This window comes from Leptodactylus fuscus, chromosome 4, assembly GCF_031893055.1.
Source record: "Leptodactylus fuscus isolate aLepFus1 chromosome 4, aLepFus1.hap2, whole genome shotgun sequence".
Lineage (NCBI taxonomy): Eukaryota > Metazoa > Chordata > Amphibia > Anura > Leptodactylidae > Leptodactylus > Leptodactylus fuscus.
The window spans coordinates 147,355,207-147,382,596 of record NC_134268.1 but is presented as its reverse complement, the minus strand read 5'-3'; the positions used below and the strand labels follow the sequence as shown (position 1 = coordinate 147,382,596).

General features: G+C 39.8%; 1 protein-coding gene across 1 annotated transcript in view; it reads right to left on the bottom strand.

Moving 5' to 3' along the window:
• AOAH (acyloxyacyl hydrolase) overlaps window positions 1-21,915 on the bottom strand; it is a 61,669-nt gene extending 39,754 nt beyond the window's left edge. Inside the window, exons 1-6 of the mRNA XM_075271216.1 lie at window positions 21,695-21,915; window positions 12,619-12,714; window positions 12,421-12,487; window positions 7,865-7,964; window positions 3,486-3,557; window positions 2,956-3,038 (exon numbers count right to left, since the gene is read on the bottom strand). Coding sequence (XP_075127317.1) covers window positions 2,956-3,038; window positions 3,486-3,557; window positions 7,865-7,964; window positions 12,421-12,487; window positions 12,619-12,714; window positions 21,695-21,842 — 566 coding nt within the window. The 5' untranslated portion in view covers window positions 21,843-21,915. The remainder of the gene's footprint in view (window positions 1-2,955; window positions 3,039-3,485; window positions 3,558-7,864; window positions 7,965-12,420; window positions 12,488-12,618; window positions 12,715-21,694) is intronic.
• Window positions 21,916-27,390: the final 5,475 nt, after the last annotated feature.

The window sequence follows — 27,390 nt, the reverse complement described above, 5'->3', positions numbered from 1 at the left end:
TAGGAGATATGTTTAATCATTAGTATGTGCAGAACTGTATGTTAACATGTGTGTGTGGTTTTGATCTTGCTTAGTAGTTTTTTGGCAATAGGATAGCTTTCATACATGATTTAGATAACCAACCTAATGAAAATTAAACTCATTACCAAAGAATTGCCAAACAGAGTTGTTTGATTGCTACAAATCCTGACATACACTTATGCCACAGGCAGATATGTTAATTATTACAGGTATAGTCTGGTTAGACACTGGGTCTTGCCACAAGAGGGTGTAAAAGTGCTTCCTCCACTGCCCTATAAAAAGGCTCTGAGAGGCCACTTTTGGGTAGTGTAACTCTTGGTGACATGTGTCTGATTGTTAGACACTCAAAGATATTTTGCCCAATTGATAGACTTTTAAAAGGGTCCATCATTGGAATGAGAGAGGCAGGATGGTTGTTTTGACAAACTGCCTGACATCTAGGTTGTTCTGACTAATCTATCAAGATGTGTTGGGAACAGTGGTTATTTGAGGGTACATACTCATAGCAAGCATGCTCCGGACAGCACAGACAAGCCATCAGTATAGAAGACAAACACATATAGATCGTAGTTTCCTTGTCCACCAGATGACACCTTCTTACACATGCTTGTCTATGCGTGCACCATTTCTAGTTGTTCATCAGATAGAAATTCAATGTAATGATGTTCATTACATGTCCTGCCATTGACAGCCGGCCACAGTCACCTTTGTTTTCAGTGGTGTTGTGAACGAGAAATGAGGACTGCTACATAACAGAGCTGTATCATCTTTAACGACAAATACAGGTTTTGTGTGGGAGCCGACAAGTCAGGCTCAAATATGGTGGCCTCCTGGTAAGTACTTCTATCCTGTCTTTGATATGAAAAAAACAAACTGCTAGTGTAATGATCTGTGGCACTATCACATAAGAAAGTTGTTCACTCCAAGTAGTGATATGAGGGACATTAACTTCACAGCGATATCCGTAGAACACCCTCTGGCTACATGTGTTTGATTCCAGCAACTCCTTCTTGGTGCATTTCTTATTGTCAATGAGTTTATTTACAGTTGACATATGGCATGATTAATAATCACCAAGAAATGGCAACAGCATATGCCTATTATGTGGGAACAAATAGCTTCATTGCATGTTAAATATTTAATGGGTTATATCGGGGGATAAAATGTTACATTGCATTCACCTATAATAGCAGATTCAATAGCAAAATTGAATGGTACAAGACACAGCTCCCACAGTGTGACCTTCCAGCTGAGCCTGCAGCCCAGCTCTGTCCAAAGTCTTGCGGCTGAAGCTGACCTTTTAAACCTCACTGATGAGGACAATCCACAGCAGCTGACATGCTGCAGAAACATCCACAATGTGTGGACTGGAGGGGGTGTGGAATGACAGGTCCCACTGCCAATCCTACCTGCCATTCCTAAAAAATCCAGCCCAATACTGAGCATGTAACAAAATGCTTAGTAGACAAAAGCTGTCTGCTGAAAACAAGTCATTCCTGGACATTCTCTCATCTTGCCCACCTGAATAGTCTGGGCAAGATGTACACCCCCTCCATTATTTTGCCGGCCATTGGCTTACAATATATATATATATATATATATATATATATATATATATATATATATATATATATATGCCTCTGCCTGTGATTTCATCTGCATGTTGTTGGCATCGATGATCCGCCTATACTCAGCAAAATGCTGCTATCGATGGTTTGCCTGCTCCGGTGGCAGTTCTCAAGCTGTCCTGCTGCTGAACTTGTTCCTTGTGCCATGCCTGTGATTGTTCCGGCATCTCAGCAGCTCACTGGGACGCCATATAATGAGTGTGTTGTTGGCATTGATGATCCGCCTACTCCGGCGTTTTGGCTGCTCTAAGAGCCACTTGATGCCTAGCTTGCTCAATCCCCCTGAGCTCCACTTGAGGAGAAGTCTTTGACTTCTGGCTACCTTCATAGCTCTCATGGTTTTAGAATTTTGCAACAAATTAGATTTTATTTTTCCCAGCATGTTTAAAATTGGCAAACTGTCAATTTGGTTTAAAGGGGCTGTCCAGAGCAGATCAGATAATATGCAAATACTTGGTCTCAGAGTTATCTGTGTGTTTACATAGCAAGATAACAGAGCAGCTTTATCATCAAACTCCAATTAGTTGAGAGAGTCCTGCTGTTCAACAGCAGTTTAATATAGTATGTGAACATAAATTCATAGCAGTCGTGAAGTCATGTCAATTACCAGGATAAAAAGTAGCCTATGTGTTAATCGAGTTTCCAAACTATTTATGTGCCAAATTTCATCCAAATCAGTTCAGCAGTTTTTGCGTGATTGAGTAACAAACATCCAAATATACAAACATCCAAACACACAAATTTTCACATTTATAATATTAGTAGGATTGCTTAGGACAGGATAGGATAGCATAGGATATATGCCCTTTCTTATATAAATAGTGAAATAATGATGTGATCTGGCATAGTAACTTGTATAGTCCCACCATTATACATGGGACTATATAACTGAAGCCATTCCAATTCTCTTGTAATAAATTTTCCTCTAATGTACAAAGAATAACATCTGCACAACATGACATAAATGAGACATTTATCTGCTTCCAGAGACAAACTTGCCTTATCTGAATTTGCTTTTCAATGACACTTTCTCGATTAAGACAGAAAGAGTGGGAAATGAAAGAGGTAAATTAGGTAATAAGGAAATATAAAAGACGAATTAGAGATATCTTTAGTACAAGATGACAAGATTGACTGCACAAGCATCAGAGTGGATGGAGTACATTTCACACATTTTAAACAATCACAATTCCATTGAAGCTCCTGGCTGCTAAGTGAATAGCTGATGTTCTTTGCAGTGGTCTGGAAGTAACACATGCCGAATGAGAAGCACTATTGTGCTCTGAAGTTAATTGTTAATACTTACAAGTTTATTGTTTTGCAAATCATTTCGAACAGTGGAAGTGAACAAATCTTCAAGAGAACTTCAGAAAAAGTTTCATACTTTTGCTGTAAAAATGTACAATATCCAATAATATCAATGAATATTATTGATACATGTAAATTAGTTGTCACTCTTGACACTTATACATACATATACTTTTCACTTTCTTAAACCAAGGTAACCCTTCTTGTTCCACTTGTGACATCACAGACATATCCCCCATTACAGTCCACTCTCTTCTGCTGATTCCACTTTCCTTCCCAATGCTAAAATGATTAACATTCATTGTATCCCTTCTCCATATCGTTCATCTGTTTTTGCTGCACCCTATGGAAGGCCATTTAGGTTTAAAGAAAATGAAGCCATTCATGGCCAGTTCCTTACAAAAATCCTTCAACCTAATGGCCCTCACAGAAACCTGGAGCCAATAGCCTGATATTTCCTCTATCCTTAAAAACATCCCTTGCTTCACCAGTGATTCTATAACCCAAATGGTTTTCTTAGAGGCTTACCATATAGTTAGGGGTTCTCCGTGAACTTCTCAATATCTTCTTAGCTTGCTTGATTGTTCTTTTAAGTCCCATCTGAAATAAAAATTAATTAATGTAAAAGGGAAAAAAAACTTACAATAGTGAGTGGGTTCTAGTCAGTAAATTGTAACATTTATAGGGAATGTCTCATGTATTCAGTTTTAGCCTATGTAAGATAAATGTGTGTAATATCTGTATATTATTTCTTCTAATGGTGTAGTACTTTTTTGTTTTTTATTTTAAACTTTTCTTCTAGCCATTTTGGAGGCACAGACTAGTCCTACAATATACTTCAGACTTACACTGGGTACACACTAGCATTTGGCTTTCCGTTCTTCAGGTCCATTTGGGGACCCAAAGAATGGAAACCTAAACCGCTTTAAAAGCAATTACCCAGTTACTATAATCAGGTCCACCCGGTTTTGGCCTGAAAAATGTGGAGAGAAAAGTCCTGCTTGCAGGACTTTTCTCTATGCATTTTTTATGCAGATTCAGGGATGTAAACCCCGAACGGAGAGCAGGCGCAGATGTGATCTTAGCCTTACAGTGCAGTAGCGTTCAGCAGCTGCTCCTATTGGCATCATTTCCAGATGCCTCCTCCTCCCCCCTCTAGGACATACATCTAAATACATAGTATATTTAACCTAATAAGTATAGAAAGATACACATTCCTGTAATAAGATTGTATTGTACAAAGTTGTTTGATAATTGGAGGTACACTTTATTAAAATTAAAGTAAAAAGTGAGTGAAAGAAACTTCAATGACCCTCTTTGGAAATGTAGAAAAATAAGAATTTGCTCCAATATCTATGTTATGAGCCTACAGACCTAATTCCAAGCTGGCATGAAAATGAGAAAGTGTAACATTCATGTCACAGCAAATTTTGTTCTTCCACCTGAAATATTTTCACATCAAAAGAGGTATTGGGCATTCTGCCCAAGCATGCCAACTATGTCAGTGATTAATGGGCTACAATGTCTCAAATTAAGCATCTTAGTTGTTCTCTGTCATTTTAGCTGCTTCTCAATATATCTTTGGAGGCAAAAAACAACAACTAATTTTTCTGATTATATACCAGGGTGGGCAAAGCCATTAGCAAGCCACTACTACCAAATTTCTGCAAATTAAAAATATGGCCATTGCTTTCTACTTTGTCTATATTATTTAAGGGACTTTGTATACCTAGCCAATACCTGAATGAACTGAGTCAGGGCTCTAAAACAACAGACAGGAAAAGAAACATTCCATATCCCCTAGTCGAGCAAACCCAACTCCACTCCCTCCAAATCCTCCACAATACAATGTTCTTTGGATTGCGTAATACTACAATGCAGGTCAGGTGTTAGGAAAGAGCAAAAATCTCAGGATTGATTTGTACTTCTTAAAGGGGATGTCCTGTTTCAGGCAAATATTGAGAGACAAATGTTATTGTTTCTGTATCAATTCCTCTAGGTTTTTTAGATCTCGGCTTGGTGTCATTCTTTCTGCCTACTTCTAGGGCATAAAAATAAGTCCATGGGCATGTGATGAACAAACAGGCAGATGTTTGATTACGGTGCTGTGACTGTAAGGCCCTGTTCACATGTTGGAAAATAAAGAGAAATTTGAGGCGTACATCTGCCCCTGATTCATCTTCATTTTCCAGCTCCCGGCTTTCCTTTGCTCAATAGTCCTGAATGAATGGAGTCTACAGTCATGGTGGAAACAGTTGCGGAATCTGCGCCAAGATTAAACAGGACATTCTGCTGCGATCTCTGCTTCCATTGAAAACAATAGATGGCAGAATCAAGGCTGAATCTGCCTCTGCTTTTGGGGCAGAACTGCTAGTGGTTTGTTTTTTTCTGCTTCCCATTTATTTGAATGAGCTTTTCATGGTGAAATCCAACTGAAGATAGGTTATGACCTGTCATGCTGAAAAAAAAATCAGGTTGAGAAAAAATCTGCCTCACTCCCATTGAAATGAATGGGAAAGTTGGGAAGTGGATAATAGGCTGGGGCCCCACATAACGAAAACGCCACAATTTTGCTGTTTTACCGTACCTGTACAATGGATGGGATTCTGGCTGATCCCATCCACACATTGCAGACAAATATCCGCAGCAGACATGCTGCCATTTCAAAAACCTATGCGATTCTGTAAATTGCAGTATATCAATTATACCTGTACGGAAATGCTTGCGTTTTCCATACAGGTATAATTGAAGCAGAAAGGTCACAAAGGAAAACACTGTGAAAAGAGCTGTGGGAAAAAATGTTATGCTTTTCTGCTATGGTTTTTCCCGCAGTGTTTTTTGGCCTCAGATCTCTACATATGGCCTTTGTCTTAAGGTGAATTCTGTATAATAAAAAGTTGTACAATTTTCCAATATACTTTCTGTATGAATTCCTCACGGTTTTCTAGATCTCTGCTTGCTGTCATTCATTCTGTTACTTCTAGGAGATGAATCTCTGACCATGGTCATGTGATTTATGGTGCATGGTCATGTGATGAGCACACAGGTGCCGCTCGTTATAGTCACAGCACAATAATCAGACAGCTGCCTGGTAATCAGCTGTGCACCTGTGTGCTCATCACATGACTATGGACCATAAATCACATGACCATGGTCAGACTTGTATCCACTAGAAGAAAGCAGAATGAATGACAGCAAGCAGAGATCTAGAAAACTGTGAGGAATTGATACAGAAAGTATATTGGAAAATTGTATATCCTTTTATTGTACAAACAATAACATTTGTTTCTCAATATTGGTCTGAAAGTGGCCAATCCCTTTAACCACTTCAGTACCGGGCCAATTTGTGGTCCAGGACCAGACACATTTTAGGTTTATTATGTATGTGCGGTTTTGAGGGCTGTAACATTTTTCTCGTATGTCTCAGTCAACTAATTTTTGCGTCTTTTTTCGGGGACACATAGGGCTTTATTTTTATGTTATCTTTATTTTCGAATGTGTTTTAATTTTTTTTTATATCCAGGAAAATATAAACAAAATAGGAGGAAAATTGTGTCTGGTTTTCAATTTATTATTTTTTTTTAATTTAATAACACAAAGTGTCATTGAAAAACTTTATAATATAGTTTTTCCTCTCTTATACGGTAATTTTTATTTTGTATGTTGTCGTCGGGGGTGGGGATATAACCTTTAATAACGGCGTTTTATTAGCGTATTATTTATTTATTTTTTATTATTTTATTTACATTTTTTTTAAAACTTTTTTTATTATATTTTTATTTTACTTTTTTTACAGATTGTGTCCCCATAAGGTGATAAGAGACCTTTGGGGACATCTGATTACTTACTTTTTTGTACTTGAGGCTGATTTCTCCTATAACTGGGGCTGCTACATTTAACCCCAGTTGCAGGAGAAATACAGACTCCTGCACGCTGTATACACAGCTTACTGAGCTGATCTGGGGTCCTGTAGGACCCAGCAGCTCTTGTAAGACTCTGCTCCCGGGCAGAGGGCAGCTGAATTATGGCAGCGTCCATAGCTGTGTATACAGCGCTCATTGAGCGCTGTATACACAGCGATCGAGAAGGCAGGGGAGGTAATAAATCTGCCCTGTCTTCTCTCTGGGAGCTCCGGCTGAAGTTACAGCCGGCTCCTAATGAAAGGAGGTACGTCCTGTCAGAACTAGGCAACCACTTCCCGGACATATATAGTCTATGGGCGGTCCGGAAGTGGTTAAGCTGACTAAACCCAGCCTGTTACATAACAAAATCAGGCAGAAGAAACTGAAACCTTGAATAGGTAGCATTTACTGGTTATTATTATGAAGCAACTGACCCTATGTTCACATCTGTCCCTGGGTGTTCATTGTTCTGGACCCTCAATGGACTAACTTCTAATGTAGATGTGAACCGAGCCTTAAACCGGGTGCACACAACCTTGTCCTTCTGGCCGGCTGTGAATTAAAGGAACATGCGGCGCACAGGGGAGATGCAGATGTCACCCGTGTGCCATCCGTACATCGGCCGTGCTTCCGCAGTCCCTTACATTAAATGAATATGAGCCATGGAAGCAGGGTCGCCAAATAAGACAGGAATAGAATCTATTCAATATTTTGTGGCTCGGACTGTCGGCCCGCGCATGTGACCGTGAAATTCACAGTCATGTGTACAGACCTATACAAATGAATGCGTTAGTATGCTATCTAGGAAATACACGGCTAGCACACTGATCTTGGGCACGGTCATCTGCAAGAGGCCTTAGACAATAAGTTATATTTATCTAATACATTTATATTAAATGTTCTAAAACTAGTTCTTCATTTCGCTCCTAAGGGCCCTAAGAAAACATCAATGACCACATTTTTTTTCCTTTTTTTGTTATAACTCTAAGTCCAGTGAGTTCTTACCACAGGTTTCTCATATAGATGACAGACTGGTTGGTGTGGTTCACTTTTACATAGCCTTACTGCATAGCATATGACATCTGCATTCAGTCTGTGGTTTAACCTTAGAAAACAAAGGGAAAAAGCCTTTATGTAAATGCAGACTAGATTTTTGTTTGTATGTGATTTAGTTATAGGAAAATTTAATGAGTGTTCTTGGCAAATAAGCAATTCTGTACAATAAAAGTATTAACCCTTTGGTGCTGCTGTCAATTTTGGCCTTTGTTACACATCAATTTCTTTTATTTTTGATCCTCCACCTTTTGAAAGCCATAAATGTAATTTTTCCACCAGCATAGCTGAATGAGGGATTATGGCAACATTCTGGGGTACATATAAAGTGCTAAAAAAAGTATCATTTTTTATTGCAACTGAAAAAAAGCAATTATTTAAAGGGGTTGTCCCATCACAAGGATCCTATCTATACTGCTTGTTAATGTGGATTTAAGACTTTTCCTAAATACACTGCTTCAGTAATGCTGCTTTGTTTGTCCACTATCTTACTTTATTCAATTTTTTGTGGCCACAGCCCTGATTTAGCTGCTCATGAGTCAAGTGATGTATCTGCTGCTCTGAGGGGGGAGGGAGGAGGGGCTAAGTGCAGGGAGCGAGCCTGTGTATCTAGCTATTCCTGTGTCTACACCATGTGACCTAGCTTCCTGTTAGCAGATAGAGGAGAGGAGCTGCTTTCATTTCTTCTGTTCTCCCAGTTATCAGGCTAGCTAATTCAATTGTGTTCATTACGGCAGAGACAGGCAGTCTCTGTATGTAACACAGAATGGAGTTGCTGCTGCCTGTACTTCATAGTCCAATATGGGTGGGCGGAGCTACATACAAATTTGGGGGTGGAGCTAAACGGCAGGTTGCATGTGAAACCCCGCCCACCAAATGATGCAAGAAACCAGGAAGAAAGAAGATTTTACAGCAGTAAAGACTGATGAGTATGTGAGGTGGGAATACCCCTTTAATAGATTTTTTAAAATACGGTTTTTGGCTTCTGCTGAACGTTACAGTACCAGTACAGTCAATCCAATTTGATGAACTCTCATTTACACAATGTGGAAAAAAAAATCTGCAGAAAGGCTGCGTTTTCAAAAAAATGTGTGTTTTTGAAAAATGAGATTATGGGCATAATGTTATTCCTTAAGGAGAAACCACCTATTAGGTGTGTGGAGACTTATACAGCCATAGTCGCTCCACTGCAAGGGAACATGGGAGGAATATGCAAATCTCTCCCAAGATGTAAATAGTGAGACAGTGCCTCTGTTATGTTGCCCTCTATAGGAAGCACCCTGAACATCATGCCCGACTTTCCCAAAAGCCTTTATTGCATAATGTGGGATTTTTACTGTTTTGGTTTGGTTGGACCTCGTCAGCGCAGCGTAGAGAGCACTGACTTGGTAGAAGTGAGAGGCTGAGAGACAAGAATATGGGGATAATGTTACTCCATAATGAGAAACCACCTATAAGGTGTGTGGAGACTTATACAGCCATAGTCGCTCCACTGTAAGGGATCATGGGAGGAATATGCAAATCTGTCTCCTCTATAGGAAGCATCCTGAACATCATGTCCAACTTTCCCAGAAGCCTTTACTGACTTGGGGCCCGCCCCCAGAGCGGTGAGAGAGCTCATTTGCATACCGACAAGAACCAGGATATCTACGGAACAGAAGTGCGGAGAAGACGATGAAAGGTAGGAGACGAATAGCCTTTCTTAAGGCTATTCTGACATGGTACCTAGAAAAAAGTGTGTCTGACTGATAGGATCCCTTTAAAAAAGTGCATTTCTGATATCCCAAAAAATCAAGTACCTCCTCTTAGGCAGTTCGTATTTTATTGATGGACACTCGAGCACTGAATGTTGGATGACTTCAAATTTAATAGGATTGAAAAAGTGATAAAACCTTATGAGGCTAAAGCCTCACGTAGCACACCCAGAGCTCTTTTCACAGGTTTTTTTCTGCTGACTTTTTTCGGCTTTAATTATAGCTATAAGGAAACTGCTGGCGTTTCCATAGATATAAGTGACATATTGCGATTTCCAAAACTGCAATGTTTTTTTAAATCGAAGCATGGCCGCTGTGATTATTTTTCCGCAAATAGGGAATGGGATTCGCTACACAGCATTTTGCTATGACTGTAGAATGCTGCAATTATTTCCATGGCATTTACACCACGTAGGGCCCCGGAATAACGGTGGAGACTGAAGATGACTTATTGAATCAGTAGGCTTGCTAGATCCTGTGTTTTCATACAAGGCTCTGAGTGAGTCTCCACTAGTGCAGTAACTGTATGTTTATTAGTATAATACATTTCAGTGATTTATAATACTCTGGTTATCACCACGTTATAATGTTTCCCGTATGTTCCTTTATATTGGTATTTCATAGCTATGTATTGGTATAATATACAAGGGGCTAGTAACATAAAACACATGTGTCTTATTATGCACAAAAGGATACTGGCCTAAGAATGGTTCTGAACTATATTCATGTTGTAACCGCCATACACTAACCCGACATTCACACAACCGAGCTTTAGCCATGAAACTCACTTCATGTCTTATAGCGATCCCTGCACGCACTATAATGTAACACAGCGGTCACACAACACAGTATAATGTACCATAGCAGCCCCTCCTCACAGTGTTATGTCACATAGCGGTCCCTGCACACAGTTTAATGTCCTATAGCAGCCAACAGCCCACGTCCTTACTTACCAATCCCCTGTCCTGCTCAGCGCCACCTTCCCTTCCCCTTCATCCGTCCAGTTGGCCCCAGCGATGTGATATGGGATGCAAGTGGCCCCCTGGAGGGCAGAAGGGGAAGAGGAGGTGGCAGTGAGTAGGAACTGAAAGCGTTAAGTAAATAGGGCCTGTTACCTGCCTGGATTGCAGATGGCAACCTATTAAAAAAAACAAAAAACAAAACAGCAGAAGCCCACTGGGCCCCCTAAGGGCATGGGGCCCGTAGCAGCCTCCATGGCTGCTATGGCTGTACTTATGCCACTGCCTCCCTGTGACATACTGTCCCATACTATAATCAGCTTTAAACAAAAATGGCTTCTCTGATTACTGTAACCTGGTGAACATGTGTGACAATGTGATAGACATAGTCCTACACAATCCCTCTAACAAGGCCATGTTATAAATGAAAATAAAATAAGTGGTAGAAAGAAGTGGGCATATGTAAAAACATTCAATAGATTACATTTACATTTAAAGTAGAGAACCAGTTCATACACGGGGTACAAAAAAATAATGGATATTAGTAACAGAAATGCGCGTATTGAGAGTTAGAATATTGTTATCGAAAGCCAAACCGGGTTCAAAATTCTGATTGTCAAGTGGTGCCAAATAATTTTTAATCCATATATATATGGATTTCAATAACAGTTGGAGGCACTGCTGAGATCAAGGACCAACCTGTTAACCCTCTATACCCGATATCTATCAGGAGTTGCACATCTGAATGGACAGAATAGCAGTGCTGCAAAACGGTAAGAACTTTTCCTGCATATAATTCTTCCCCTTTCGTCACCTGTCAGCTCAAGATGTTGGGTGTTGGTGGTAAGTAAAAGGGAAGTTACGTTTGGTCGGTCTTTGAGAAAAGAATTCTGTTTTCCCTCAGATAGAAAAGAAAAAAAAGGTGATTGTCAGGTGGTGAAGTCGGTTAAGGTCACGAGTGCAACAAATGTTTGTTAGAGATCCTTGTTCCTTGTTTTGAATAAACACAATTTGTTTGCTGTGTGTTCTCTTTCTGAGCTCATGAGATATATCTCTCTATTTATATTTACAAAGAATATGGCACCACTTCACAATCAGAATGTTGAACCCGGTTTGGGTTTCGATAACAATATGGTAGAGCTATGTGCACCTTATTTGCTACAGAATGGTGCAGATAGATAGATCCACTGCAACATAGCATCCAAAGGAGAATGTCATATAATATACCAGAGAAATCTCAATATGAAATTGGAGGTATAGCAGAGCCCCATAGATGTTTACAGTGCCTTTTTATACTCAGAACAACGTAAAGAGAACCTTTCAGCATATCCACCAACACCAGTTGTTTGTATCTGTTAATATTCACCAACCACTGATTCCAGTTCAGTTTGAATGTCTTTCTCTGTTCCCAGTTGTTCCTGGGCAATAAATGCAGTTTTAGTGCTTGATATGCCTCTTAGGCTCTGTTCTGTCAGGAGGTCAGTGTCAGGCAGCAGCAGGAAAGAGGTCGTAATTCAGAGCTCCAATCAGAGATGGATAGTGGCAGAACTCAGCACCAAAAAGTACAGCATTTATTGCTTGGGAATGGTGGGAGCTAGAGAAAAAAAAAATCCAACTGTGCTTGAATCAGTAGAGCAGCACCTATTGCAAAGAGCTGAACTTGGTGGAAGTGGTGAAAGGTTCCCTTTACATGCATGAGATCCAATAAGAAGGGACACAAATCCAAGGGCTGCACTTGATATCTGAACATTTACTATTATACTGTGAAATGAGGTTAAAAATGAATGTGGCTTACAGTTTGATTAAATCGGGTCCAAGGAATTCAGCTATGAGGGTACAAATTCCTCTTATACCTCCTTGTTCTGTGAATTATAAAACAAAGGTATAGATCATATGTAGAATTATAATTCAAAACCAAATACAACATATAGCTTGGAAACTGAAGTCTTAATGGAATATCCGAGATATAGATTATGATTAGATCATTGCTTACCAGGCATATAAGAACACAAGACGTCCATTGCCTTCTGTGCCGAAGTATTATGTACTTGAGCAAGTTGTTCCACTACAGATACTATAAGAATACATCCTAGTAAAAAAAATAAATAAATGAAAATGAATGAGCACCTGTATAGCATCCACTAGCTCCACAACTCTCCCTGTACTTTGAGTCCTTTGTGTGGGAAAAATGCATTATAAATGTTTCTCATTTCATAAATGGGTTCATATCAGTGGAAGTACAAGCTCCTGAATGATAAGAAATGGAAGTTTAATAAAATTACTCTCATTCCTAATTTTCTGAAACACAACTTGTCATAGGATTGAATATGATAGTTAGTGTGCAGGGATTTTTCCCCCAAACACTAAACTTTCACAGAATCAGCAATGTGTAAACACAGGCTGAATAAGCAATTCTTCCTAATGTCATTTATGTGCAATATTCTTTTAGGACTTGGACATACAGTAGTAGCAACATCTTGTTACCTGCCAGACAAGAAAACAAACTCTGCTCTCCTGTGCAAAATGCTAGCTGAATGTTGACAGGCAAATGCATGCACTGAACTGTGCAAAGTGCACCCTCCACACAATTTTTTTAGTTGATGTCAATTTCCATTAAGCTATTATGTATCACAAAGGTACTTGGAAAATACTGACACTACAGGTCTGGATGAAAAATGTGCGTTTTATATACCTAGTCTATTGAATAAATGTTACACTTAAAATGCAAACAATAAATGTCCATTTCTTCTAAAAAGCACTTATCAATATGTACCCTTGGGTGCAGAGGTGTAGGTAACAGGAAGGAAGAGTGGGCCCACTGACTCTGGGGAGCCCATACTGGGTCCACCATAAAGTAGGTATTTTAATTGCATCGGCAACTTCTAGGCACCAAAACAGTTTAAATACATGGTAGAGGAGGAAGCCGTTGACTTCCTCCTCCACCACTCTTTCAGGCTGCGGACCACTTCAGGACTGCAGCCTACAAGGCACCATAGCTACAGTGCAGGTATTTCCTGGGGCAAACAGGTGTGTATTGACATAGACATGTGACTATTTGGGCCTTGTAGGCCTACAGGTTAGAAAGAGAAGAGATGATGGCGACGTGGCAGCTTCAGCTCCTTGCATCAAGTGATCAGAGGTAGGTATCATTTTTATTTAATTTTTTTTCCACACTTTGGGGGACATTGGTAATATGTTAGGGAGACCTTGTTAATACAGAGGCAATAATGATTTAAGGGGGTCTGCTTAAAATAAAGACATGAGGAGGTAGTAACAATTTAAAGTGGCATCTTTTATATAAGGGGTATTAGGAAGCATTATTAAAGAGTAAATAAATACGACCAATGTTAGGGGACATGAAAGATCCCCTTTAAAAGGGCTGTAAAAGGGCTGTCTGGAATTTTAAAAAAAAATGTATACAGGTAGAATGGTGGTGTAAAGATGGCACTGCATGTGTTATTATGTATCCTCCCCTGAACTCTTGTACTTGGTCGGCGGGGCCTCCTCCTCTGCTCTTTTTGTATACAGAAGGCTACAATTGGTGACATCACATTGACAGAATTGCTGCAGCCAATCAGCACAGTATACAGCTGAGAGCAGTGAATAGCTGCAGCGGTACCATTGATGTGACATTGGTCTAAATAAAAAGTACATTTGTCCTTGCAAAAAATTGGCCTTTGGGTTGGATAGACAAGCGGAAGACCAGGCTTTGCAAAAAATAAAAAATAAAAAAAGATGCCATATAAAATCCCCGTATACAGAAATATAAAAAGTTCAAGGTTTCCAGAATATGGTGACTTCAAGAAATTTTATTTTTAGACGTTTTGGATTTTTTTTTAAAGAGGTTAAAATGTAAAAAAAAAAATATATATATATATATATATAAGTTTGGTATAGCCATAATCATTCCAACCCATTTTGGCTGCACAGTGAACGCCCTAAAAACAAAGACCCGTAAGAAAGACATGCAAATGCAGTTTCTCTCCAATTCCATCCCATTCTGAATTTTTTATACCAGCTTCCCAGTACATTGTACGGAATAGTAGATATCATAGTATTGTTTCAAAGAACAATGTGCAATGCAAAAATTAAACCCCATATGGCTTTTTGAACCTGAAAAAAAAAAAAAAGTTATGGTTTAGGAAAGCAGGGAAATCATGCCTGCGGATAGGAAGGGGTTAAATCCAGGATTACAAAACATAGCTGCTTTCTCTCAGAAAGAACTCCACTTACTCTTCTCAGGAAGTGACATCACGTCTTTTGGTCACCTGACTATGCAGCTCAGACCCATTCATTTGGAGCTCCATCATCACTGCATCATGCTGCCAGTCTTTGGCACGTACAGACACCAATCCAATCCATAACTTACCAGCAGGGGTTGAACTATGTGACTGTGCATGCAGTGGCGTAACTAAAGTCTGGTGGGCCTGGTGCAATCTTTTGTCCATGGTCCCCTAACTCATTCCTATAGTGAATTCTTGATAGTGATGGTTACGGGTGCAAAGGAGTTTAATCAACCTTAGTTGGGTTTGGGTAATCTATGGGTCTCCTTGGCTTATGGGCAACATGGAAGCTGAAATCTCAATAATATTGCCAGTCCTTATGGGCCTGCTAAGGCAAAGCTCCTGGGCCCCAGTACGACTGCACCCTCTGCACCCCCCCTCAAGTTACGCCCCTGTGTACAAGTAATTCAGCTTGGAAGCTTAAGGAGGTCACACTAGTTATAAAGCACAGGGTGCGGAGGGGAAAGCTGCAGTGCCCTGCATTAAATTATAGACCAACTCATTTCTAGGGATTTTTTTTCGGATTAGAAGGGCCAGCTCTGTCCTGAGGAGCCCTCTGGGCCCAGTACAGGTGGTGAGTGACAGAAGGATAGAAGGTGAGCTCCATGCTGTAGAACAACTCCCATCCCATGTAGGAGACTGTGACAGTATTGGGCAGTACTGTCAGTGACCAACTGCTTCACCCTCAGTGTGTGAAGGAGCGCTATCGGAGATCCTTCCTCTCAACCGTGGTCAGTCTGTATATTCAACATCAGGCTAAGCGAAGATCACACCGCACAGAGAACTAAATGATCCTGAGTCTTTCTTTTTTTCTTCTTACTTGCTATGACTCTTAGTATATTTTCTATCTGCTATGAGCTTGTATGTATTCTTTCTTGTAACATATTACTGTATTATCTATGCTGCTGTAACACAATGAATTTCGCCATGGTGGGACTATTAAAGGATTATCTTATTTTATCATCTCTAAGTCTTGGTTTTATTTTTTATAAATGTAGATTGTGAGCCCCACATGGATCTCACAATGTACATTTTTCCCTATCAGTATGTCTTTGGAATATGGGATGGAAATCCACGCAAACACAGGGAGAACATACAAACTCCTTGCAGATGTTTTTTTTTTGCCCTTGGCGGGTTTTAAACACCAGGACTCCAGCGCTGCAAGGCTGCAGTGCTACCCACCGAGCCACTGTGTGGCCCTTAAATCTTGTTTTTTGCGGTATGTAGATAAGAATGTAGAAAGCTCATCCATTATACAGTTACGGTATATTGCAGCATTCCTGGCTACTTGCCCACTGTGATTGCAGCCTGTGGGTCCCCACTATTACTTACATGTAACATATGTCGCAGAACTTTCTGCAATAAATGGGATAGTTGCACAAATCTGTTCCATGTAAAATGAATCCGATAATACTTTTCTAACATTTGAATCCATTTCTACATTCACCTGTGTGTTATAAATAAAATCAGATTACAAATCCTCAAGCAGCTAAATCTCAGATGTGACTGCAATCAAAACACATCAGCCGTTATTATACAATTTTAGAGCAATTCATTTAGCAACACGTATTCAGAATTTTTTAATGCTTTAATTATATGAAAGCATTTTTCAATATTTAGCGTCCTTTAGATTTGCTTGTCTAAATAAGATTTTGGCTTACTTGGTTAAAAAACACAAAAAACTTAAAAGAGCACAAAATCCCGCTGGCAAAATTTTAGCCATTGATATGAACACAGACAGAGAAAAAGCAAAACACAAAAAGGTCAAGTGTCTTATATGTGCAGCAGAATGTGCACTGATAGCGCAACGCTAAGGCAAAATACATAATGCGTTTTCAATCAGCAAATGAAACACGTAATGATATACTGGTTGGTACATTGATTATGGCCGTACAGTGATTAATCACTTTAATTCTAGGAAAACAACTTATTGACTGATTCTTAAATTTATCACTTCAAACTGCAAACTTGAGTCATAATTAAAGATAAACCTAAAAATCCTCTAAAATATAATTTAAAAATCAAATTCATGATATTCTTTAAACAAACAGATGTTTGGAGTTTATGAAATTTCTAATTTCATTCCCCTGTTTTTCTGATTAAGTGCTGAACGTGATGGGTATTATATGCAATAAAAAATATGGGACATACTGTTTATGGGTGGAACTACAGTGGCTTCAGTTCCATTTTCTAAATTTCACATTGTATTGGAAAGGGTTAATTTTGCTTTTTGATGGTCCTTCCACTTTAATTCTAGCTTTGCTTTAGCTTTGTAGAAGCCTGATACAAATGTGTAAGGTCACATTCCAAACCAGTGACCATAAAACATGCACGGCTTTTGGAAAGCTCTGTAGGTGCTGGAAGGTTTAGTGCACATCATTCTACCCAATGCATTTGGCTTCAGATGTCTGCCTAATATGCCTGTATATCTACAACATGTAGGTTACTCCAAGTCTGAATGTAAATATTGCTTCTTTTTTTTTTACTTTTACTTGCTTAATTGCACTTGCTTATTATCTTTTTTTTTTTTAAGTCCCTTAGCTAAGTGATATATGGCATTCCTGTTCTCACTATCCTTATGCTTGGTTCACACATCAGTATGCCATCCGTCCGTTTGAATTCAGTTTGAGACTAAAAACAGACTGATGCACATACTGATTGTATACTGACACCTTTTTATGCTGATAGCAAACGCAGTCCCCTAGAGGAGAGATAAGGGGATTAAAAGTAGAAAATTGTAAACAGAGTAGAGATAAGGACATTTATTATATGTTATTATTAGAGATGAGTGAGTAGTACTCAATCGAGTAGGTATTCGATCGAATACTACGGTATTCGAAATACTCGTACTCGATCGAGTACCACTCGCTGTTCGAATGGAAAAGTTTGATGCAGAACCAGCAATGATTGGCCAAATGCTATACAGTCGGCCAATCAACGCTGGTTCTTCTCCTACCTTTAGAAATCTTCTCCGTGCAGCTTCCCCGCGGAGTCTTCCGGGCATCAGGCCTGGGCAGAGCTGACTGCACATGCCCGCACTACATTTTCTTGTAGTGCGGGCATGCGCAGTTGGTTCTGCCCAGGCCCGATGCCTGGCAGAGTGAATTCAGAGCCGGAAGATGCCGCGGGGAAGCTGCACGGAGAGGACTTCTCGGAGGATCCAGCCCGACCCTCACTCGTGGACTTGGTAAGTATAATTTGATCGAATGTTGCCTACCCCTGAAATGAGCATTTTCTCCCCATAGACTTTAATGGGATTCAATATTCGATTCGAGTAGTTGAATATTGAGCGGCTACTCGAAACAAATATCGAACCTCGAACATTTTACTGTTCGCTCATCTCTAGTTATTATCGCTACTCTATTTACAATTGCTACTTTTAATCCCCTTATCTGTCCTCTAGGGGACTACAGAGTTTGCTATCAGTATAAAAAGGTGTCAGTATACAATCAGTATGTGCATCAGTCCATTTTTAGTCTCAAACTGAATTCAATCGGACGGATGGCATACTGATGTGTGAACCAAGCCTTAGGACCTACTATAAACACACATCAAAATAGCAGCATACAAAGGAGCGTAAGCTATAACTAGTGTTACAACCATTCTAGACATAAATTGGTATCTTCCTCACTTTCCAGTAGCCTGTATGTAATGTCTCTGTCTGTTCAGGTCTCTGCGCCACCCTCCACTCACACGCTGAGGTGCAGGAGGCGTGTTCATTTTGATTTGTTGCTTAGTGGTTTCATTGCACTGTGTGAACACTGCTCTTTCTCAGTAATTGACTTTTCATCACACTTGTCTCCTGCACCGTGATTCCCTCTGCCCCTCTAATGGTTAATTCTAGCCTTGCCTTTGTGATTGTCAGCCTGTCTTCTAATCAGGTCTGGGGCTGGTCCTGGGCTTTCTATATACATGCCATCCGCCCACACAGACTCGCTTGCTATTGAGATTCTGTCCTGTGACTTTGTCCCTGCTAAGCTGCTCTTCTGCTTCTATTATTGCTTACCTCTGACCTCTGGCTTACCCTTGTGACTATTCTCTTGGATTTTTATTCTGTACTGCATTCAACTGTTACCGGACCCTTGGCTAGCTAACCTCCCTTTGTTGTTGTTTGTCTTGTCTGCATTCTGTATTGTCACATATAGGAAGGGCTCGTCGACCAGTTGCCGCCTATTACATAGGATAGGACCGGCAAGCAGGAAGGGACAGCGGGGGGTTTCAGCCTAGGGCTCACTGTTTCTTGTGCCTCTCCTCCCAGGGTTCACCAGCAGCTACTGGCCAATTCCCTTATACTGTAATTCCCTTTTGTACTGCCTGGACGCTTATTATAAATAACTAATAAGAAGGCTGTATTCACATGTTGCAGTAAAATCACCTATTTTATGGAAATGGTGTAGAGCAGCAGGCACAGCTCTGTATACACATCAGGAAGGACAAAGCATACTATACACTTTATATACACAACACCTCTTGCTGCACTACATCTACTATACACTACATCTTTACGTACTAAATCTACTGACAACTATGTTTTTGGTAATAATAGGTCAGCTTGTCCGCAATTGTAGTGTATTATTTTGCTCAAAAGTAGTCAAATACAAAGATATTTTCTATGATTATGTTTAACCTTGTATGTATTCACACTTTGCATTGTATGAGATCCAGAAGAGAACTTTCTGTATGAGGCCATATACAGTAACTACCCTCTTTTTTCACAACATACAATGCTCTTTCTTCTCACCGTAACACTACAATGCGACCATTTATTTATCTATCAAGGTTTTCTTTTTTAACTGAACACAACTTCCTACGTGTAATAACTGAGCCGTTCCAATAAAATGAATCATACAAATGTTCTGTATAAAGTAGTTATGACTCTTATCATTCAGATAAGGATATCTGCTAAAGCCTGAGACCATAGAATTTCCATTAACGCATCACTACTGCATTGATAGAAACAACTAGAATATTAGGACAATTGTGTATTTATTGTTAACATATTTGTATTCATTTCTCTTACATGACCATTGATGTATTAAGGAAGCAACTTAAACCTTATGCACAAATCATCATCCTCAGACATGCTTGGACTCCCATACAATTGCATCTCAGAACGTAGGGAAATATATACAAAGGGACACATTTCTATTGTTATTTATCAATTGGGAATAGCCTGAAATAATTTTCTTAATGGAATGTCTGCAAGCCAGATATAATGTGAAGAAGTCCTGTGTAATTTAACCCCTGCCCGCTGATGGCATTTTTTGATTTTCGTTATTTGTTTTTGACTCCCCTCCTTCTAAACCCCATAGCTTTTTTATTTCTCCGCTCCCAGAGCCATATGAGGTCTTAATCTTTGCAGGACAAATTTTTCTTCACGATGCTGCCATTAATTATTCTGTATAATGTACTGGGAAGCTGAAAAAAAATTCAGAATGGGGTGAATTTGAAGAAAAAGTGCATTTCTGCAACCTTCTTACGGGCTTTGGTTTTACGGCGTTCACTGTGCAGCCAAAATGATGTCCTCTGTATTCTGTGTTTCGTTACGATTCCGAGGATACCAAATTTATATGGTTTTATTTACATTTTAACCCCTTAAAAAAAATCCAAAATTGTGTTAAAATTTTTTTCCTGAAAGTCGCCATATTCTGACAGCCGTAACTTTTTTATACGTCCGTGTACGGGGATGCATAGGGCGTCTTCTTTTGCGGGGCTGGGTGTACTTTTTAGTTCTACCATTTTCGGGAAATGCTATTGCTTTGATCACTTTTTATTCAAATTTTTATCAGAATGCCTCCGATTGGTCAATGTGATGTAATCAGTACATCACATTTCATCTGAATCCACTATACAAAATGCTATACAAAATACTATCTAAGTCCCAATGGCTTAGAGCCAACTTATTCAACATCCACATCTACGGTGTCCTACCTGATCCATTCTTCTAGGTCTGTTACAAGAACAGAAGAATGGAGAAATAGACTGTCAAATAACAGACAACAACAGATCACAAAGGACCTCATTGACTGCAGTGGTGTTTGTTTTTTTTCCTGAAATCCCCAGGCAAAAAAGTTGGACTTGCAGAACTTTTTACACCTGGCATTTCTGACAGACATTATGGCATTGACTCCGAACATAAACCTCGATCGAGATGTGAACGCACCCTGAGTAATGTGTGCTTCTGTACCAACTTACAGTCAAGGGCAAACTGTATAAACTTCAGTCCTAAGAATGTAAAGTCGCCATCCTATTTCCAAGAACTATAATGAAATGAGTTCCTTCATCTGGAACTACTGTATGTTTTTCCTATCACACCAGCTTCCTATGTCCTATGTGACCTTAATATAACCAAGTAGCCTGTTATATATACAAAGCTTTTGCCTTTGATGATCTAACATGGAGATTTTTCATTGTTGCCCCAGAATTGTTTTTCTTTGCAAATTTGACTGTGTGGCAGCGCTACTACCATTATTTCTTCTGTTGTTCAGATCTGTCAAAAGACCTAAAATCGAATCTTTTTTTAACCCTTTGATTTCAATGGGCTGAAAAACTAATTGATTATCATCAGCTTGCCTCAATTTAACCTTCAATATCACTTTTAATGTTTTTTTTAACTGGTCTATGTTTTTTTTTTTTTTAATTATTTTCAATTGACCTATTCACAAAAAAAACAAATACAAAAAAGATATGAAAAAGCAGACACAAAAAATTCTTGTATCTAAGTGATAGAGTCCTCTCTATGAACTAGAAAACTTTATGTAGTGATGAAGATTATACTGTACCTACCTATACAAGAAACTTTCTGTCTGGATACTTGCACTGGATTCTTTGTTTCTTTATCTGGATGCAGTAAATTCCTGGACTTGCTGCTCTGTATGAAAACCACCAGGATCAGCAGGAGATGCATGGATACAACTAGGCTTGGTCCCCTCATCTTCTAGCTCTGCTAGTCTGCACAGGCACAGTCTTGATACTGGTCTTGTCAGATGACTAACAGAGGGAAGTCCCCACACAAATCACTCAGCAACCTGATAAGAAGCTAGTATGGGAAGCCAGCACATATGTACAATGGAGCATAGTAAGAAAACTGAAAATATTATCAAGGCTCTTTTTCTATGAAATCTAAAAATATATGAAACATTCCCTAAGAAGACTTTGCTGACGAGAGTAAAGAAAACTGACAGCTTTACTTCACTTCCTCCTGTTACTGTCATCATTATCTGTGTCACATGCTGCAATGTGTGCACACAATGTGCAAGGACGGGAAGTTTCCCAGTTGCTTGACAAGTTTTAGTAACGTGTGACCACAGACTCTACTCCAAGCAGCATCATAACAACGCACAAATTTCCAGACACAGTGGGACAAATTTATTAAGACTGGTGTATCAGAGACTGTCAGGTTCTGAGAGATTTATGTATTGGCTTCCTTACACTCAAATGTATGGGGTTTGCGTGAAAACATTTGCTCTTGGGTGCAAGCCAGGCAATAAAAATGTATGTTTTTCAGGTTGGTTTTGCACCTCAGTTGTGTCATTGTAACACTAAGGGTCCATTCATTCGGAGTAAACGTGCGCTCATTTTGGCAAAATACACGTGTAAAGAATACACGTGTAAAAATAAGACTCCCATTGACTTCAATGACATTTTACACGTGTATTTTGACGTGTTTTTTTTTACACATGTAAAAAAAAGTCATTGAAGTCAATGGGAGTCTTATTTTTACACGTGTATTTTGCCAAAAACACTTTTAATATCAGTGGGTAATATTAATAGAGACCTTTTGCTTTTGGGGCATCCATGTTTTCAATGAGCCTGAGCATTGGATTCAGATGTGTTTTGCAGGAACCCACAGCATAGGAATGACTACTTACCTTTTATATTTTCACATTCATTGACATTGTAGTGACTTGCATCCTTTCACACTATGACTCATGGAGTTTGTCGCCCATTTGTTTTAACTAAATTAACAATAAAAGTTATATTTTAGCATTTTTTAAGGGCACCCACTTCTTTGTTTATCTTCTTAAAAGTAACTTGCATTGTGGGCATGGTTTAGATCAGGGGTCCTATTATGCTATTATTAACAGCTATTATTATTATTATTGACTCTTGAATACCCAGGTAAACAAATAGTTATATACTTGCACTGACGCACTTTATTCCCATTGAACAGTATTTATAACAACAGCAACTTTCAGTCAATGGCTGAAAGTGTGACTATCTCTGCGCCGGGCTGAAGAGATCCAATCAGATCGAAACTGCTGTCCCCTGGCTGAGAGACTGACTTGGTAAAATCCCACATAATTGCAGCAAGGGCCTCTGAGAAGGTCAAACATGATGTCAAAGGGAGCGCTCCCTAGTGGGCTGCATGACTGAGGCATTGTCTCCCTATATTAACATCATGGGAGACAGATTTGCATATTCTTCCCATGATCCTTCACAGTGGAGCGCAAATGGCTTGATAAGTCTCCACACACCTATATAGTGGTCTCTCCCTAAGGAGTGACAATATCCCCTTAACCTGGTCTGAAGCCTCTCACCTCTGCCAAGTTAGTCTTTTCTGTGCTGGGCTGAAGAGATCCAATCAGATTGAAACTGCTGTCCTCGGCTGAGAGACTGACTTGGTAAAATCCCACATCATTGCAGCAAAGGACTCTGGGAATGTCGGGCATGATGTTAAAGGGAGCACTCCCTAGTGGGCTGCATGACTGAGGCACTGTCTCCCTATATTAACATCATAGGAGACAGATTTGCATATTCTTCCCATGATCCCTCACAGTGGAGCGCAAATGGCTTGATAAGTCTCCACACACCTATATGGTAGTCTCTCCCTAACACTGTCTCCTGCTTATCTGCTCTCCTCAGATTGTATCTCATAGACCAACAGATCAGCAACCTTCAGCACTCCAGCTGCAGTGAAACTACAACTCCCAACATGGTCTATTCACTTCCACAGGAGTTCCAAGAACAGCACAGCAAGTATGCACACTGGAAGTTGTAGTTTTACAACAGCTGGAGTGCTGAAGGTTGCCTACCCCGTCATAGACACTTGTGCCCTTGGTGACAATATCCCGTCTATCAGTACAGGGGAGAGCCTTTAGCACTACAACATCATGAAGTGAACTGGTGTCCTACCTTTCTGTGACACTGAATACCTTTAAGACTTCATTAGTAGTCATATTCTCCCTTTGAAATCATGTCCTCTGCATCCTCACAGTCTATGTAGCCATAAAGGAGACTAATACCCCATTTCTGTTACACAGGGCTACATACTTTCTATGCAAAGACAGCAGTCCTACACAAGTAAAGTTACAGGCAGTAGGCAATTAAACTGCTAGTGCAGCAGAAGCTGCCATTAAACTCATAGTCCACAGACTCCTCAATTTCATACCTCCCAACCGTCCCAGATTCTGTGGGACAGTCTCGGATTGTGGGTCCTGTCCCGCGGTCCCAGTTGGTGGGAAGTATATTTGAAGAAAATCCAGCACTGCAGTCAGGTATCCGTATAAAATAAAACTTAACTTTTATTGACTTGTAGTTGCTACATTAAAAAATCTGTGTGCAGCAATAGGAGTAGCAGAAGCCTACGCGTTTCGGGATAGACCCTTACTCATGGTGGGAAGTATGCCAGGATTCAACTCATCTGCTTTCGGAGAGGACGCAGATGAGTTTAATACAATAATGAAGCAGGAGCTGCCTGAGGACAGCTCTTGCTTCACCACTGTTCCCCTCCATATGCGAGCTGTATGCACAATGTGATGAGGTTACTCCCTTAACACTCCAGGAGAAGAGACAAAGCAGCAGGGGAAAAATTAGACTGGGGAGAGATAAAGGGGATAATTAAACTGGGGGCAGATGAAGGGGACATTAATGTTTAATGTCCCCCTCTATTTGCCCTGAGTTTAAACTGGGGCATGAGGAGAGGGACTTCATAATGTGGGGCAATTGGAGAGGAACATTATAATGTTGGGGGCAATAATGTTAGGGTGACTGTAGGTGCATTATACTTTGTGGGGGCACACAAAAAAATTGGTTGAGAATTGGCAACATAGAAGTGGGCAGAGCTAAATTTGCTGTGGCACGCCTCACATCCTGTCCCTCTTTCTGTCCTTTGAAAGTTGGGAGCTATGCTAAATCTAGAGACTCTTAGGATTTGGACAAACTCCAGAGCAACCTGGGGCAGGTGTAACATAAAAAAAAGAAAAATATATTCCCTTGGAGCGTTTGACTCCGCTGCTGCAGCCCTTTTGTTCACACACCGTGACTCATTCCCCTTGCACCCCACGTGACCAATGAGGCCAAAAAGCAGCCTCGCAGGAGAGGGAGAGGTGAAGTATATGACTGATATCACTGGTCCCTCTCCAGAGACTACCTAATTGTCCTTAGACTTCTAAAGTGGCCAGCAATGAGTCCAGACCTGAATCCCATAGAACACCTGTGGAGAGATCTCAAAATGGCAGTTTGGAGAAGGCACCCTTCACATCTCAGAGACCTGGAGCAGTTTGCCAAAGAAGAATGGTCTAAAATTCCAGCAGAGCATTGTAAGAAACTCATTGATGGTTACCGGAAGCGGTTGTTCGCAGTTATTTTATCTAAAGGTTGTGCTACCAAGTATTAGGCTGAGGGTGCCAATACTTTTGTCAGGCCCATTTTTGGAGTTTTGTGTAAAATGATCAATGATTTGACTTTTTTTCATTCTCTTTTGTGTTTTTTCATTGCAAGCAAAATAAATGAAGATATTAATACCAAAGAGTTTGTGCTTGCAATCATTTTCTGGAAGAACACGAGTATTATCTGACAGAATTGCAGAGGTGCCAATACTTTTGGCCAACACTGTACATATAAAAGTATAAAATTTCTATAAAACACAGACACATTAGTTATCCCTGTGTCCTAAAACACCCAGTCAACAAACTTATAAAAATAATTTTCGTATGGTGAACGCCATAGTGGAAAAAAAGAAATCAAAAGTGTCGAACCATTGTTTTTATGCTCTTTGACCATTAATAGAAATTTTATTAAAAAGTGATCAAAGCAATAGACATTTCCCAAAATGGTATATCTAAAAATTACACCTAACCTCTCAAAAAAAGACACACTATGTATCCTTGTACATGAAAATATAAAAAAGTTATGGGTGTCAGGATAGGGTGACATTTAGAAAAATGTTTTGCAAAGTTATGGATTTTTGTTTAAGGGCTACAATATAAATAAAACTATATAAATTTGGTTTCTGTGAAATTGTATAGAAACATAGAATACAGATGACAATACAGAATACAAAACAAAGCCCATAAGAAAGTCGTACAAAGGCACTTTTTCTCCAGTGGCACCCCATTCTGAATTTTTTCCCCAGTACATTGTACAGAATAACGAAAAACAATTTGTCCCGCAAACATTGGCTCTGGCTCTTTGATCTGAAAAATAATGATAAAGTTATGGCGTTTGGAAGGTGGGAAGTCAAAATCAAAAAATTTCTCTGATGGGAAGTGGTTAATCAAGTAAACTTGTCCAGTGTCTCTACACATCCCCCGATCTGGCAGTCTAATTTTCCACGTTCCGGTATCACTTCCACGTTCTCAGCAGCTGTAGATTGACATCTCACCATCTCTTACTTCTGTATACAATGACCACTGCTCGGTTTCAGCGTTAGTTTCTCTCCCACAGTTACTTTCATTAGTTTTGGACATAGCAGCATATTATTCTGCTCTTCTGATCTTTTTGAGTTGATTGTATTGTTTCCTGACTCCCACTTCACAGATAACGTGGAAACATTATTCACCATTTGATCAGCAGACATTTGGCCAGAGAAAGGCACAGAAACACGTTATCCGCAATGGCCTTAAACACTTGATATGTTGGAACAATACACTCGTGGTCAGTCTGACTCTTTTTCCACACTTTTGACGAACCTTCTCCATATTTACTATCTGACTGCTCTCATAGGACTGCAACACTTGTCCTTAAAAATAACATTTTTCTTTTTAACCCTTGTAGGCCTAGGAGCTGTCATGCTTCCAACTACTTTTTGTGCGTTAACATTAGAGAACAGACCTTTCTGTCATCATTGGCTTCAAGTTCTGCCACAAGCAGTGTGCAGTCTCTCCTTCTGCTGGAGCTTCTTTGGCCACTTTATCACATTCTGCAGGAACTCCACCTATAGCAATTATTACATCAAGAACCTGAGGAGGATAAAGTTCCCCCATACCAATTGGCTGTTCATTGACATTTTCAGCTTGCAATATTATAAACCACTTCCTGGGGAACTCCACTGTCCACCTGAAGTTTTACACAATCATGCTGCTCCTTTATAATCTGATCATTGTTATGACCATCACTGGTTAGGCCACTAGTGTCTGGTGTTTTGCATATCCTAAAACATCACGGCAGGAAGAGGAAGACTGATTTTCACATCGCTTTTTGTAGATTACTAATCTCTGGTTTCAGGTCCAGAACTTTCTTCATTGCCACAGTCTTCTGCA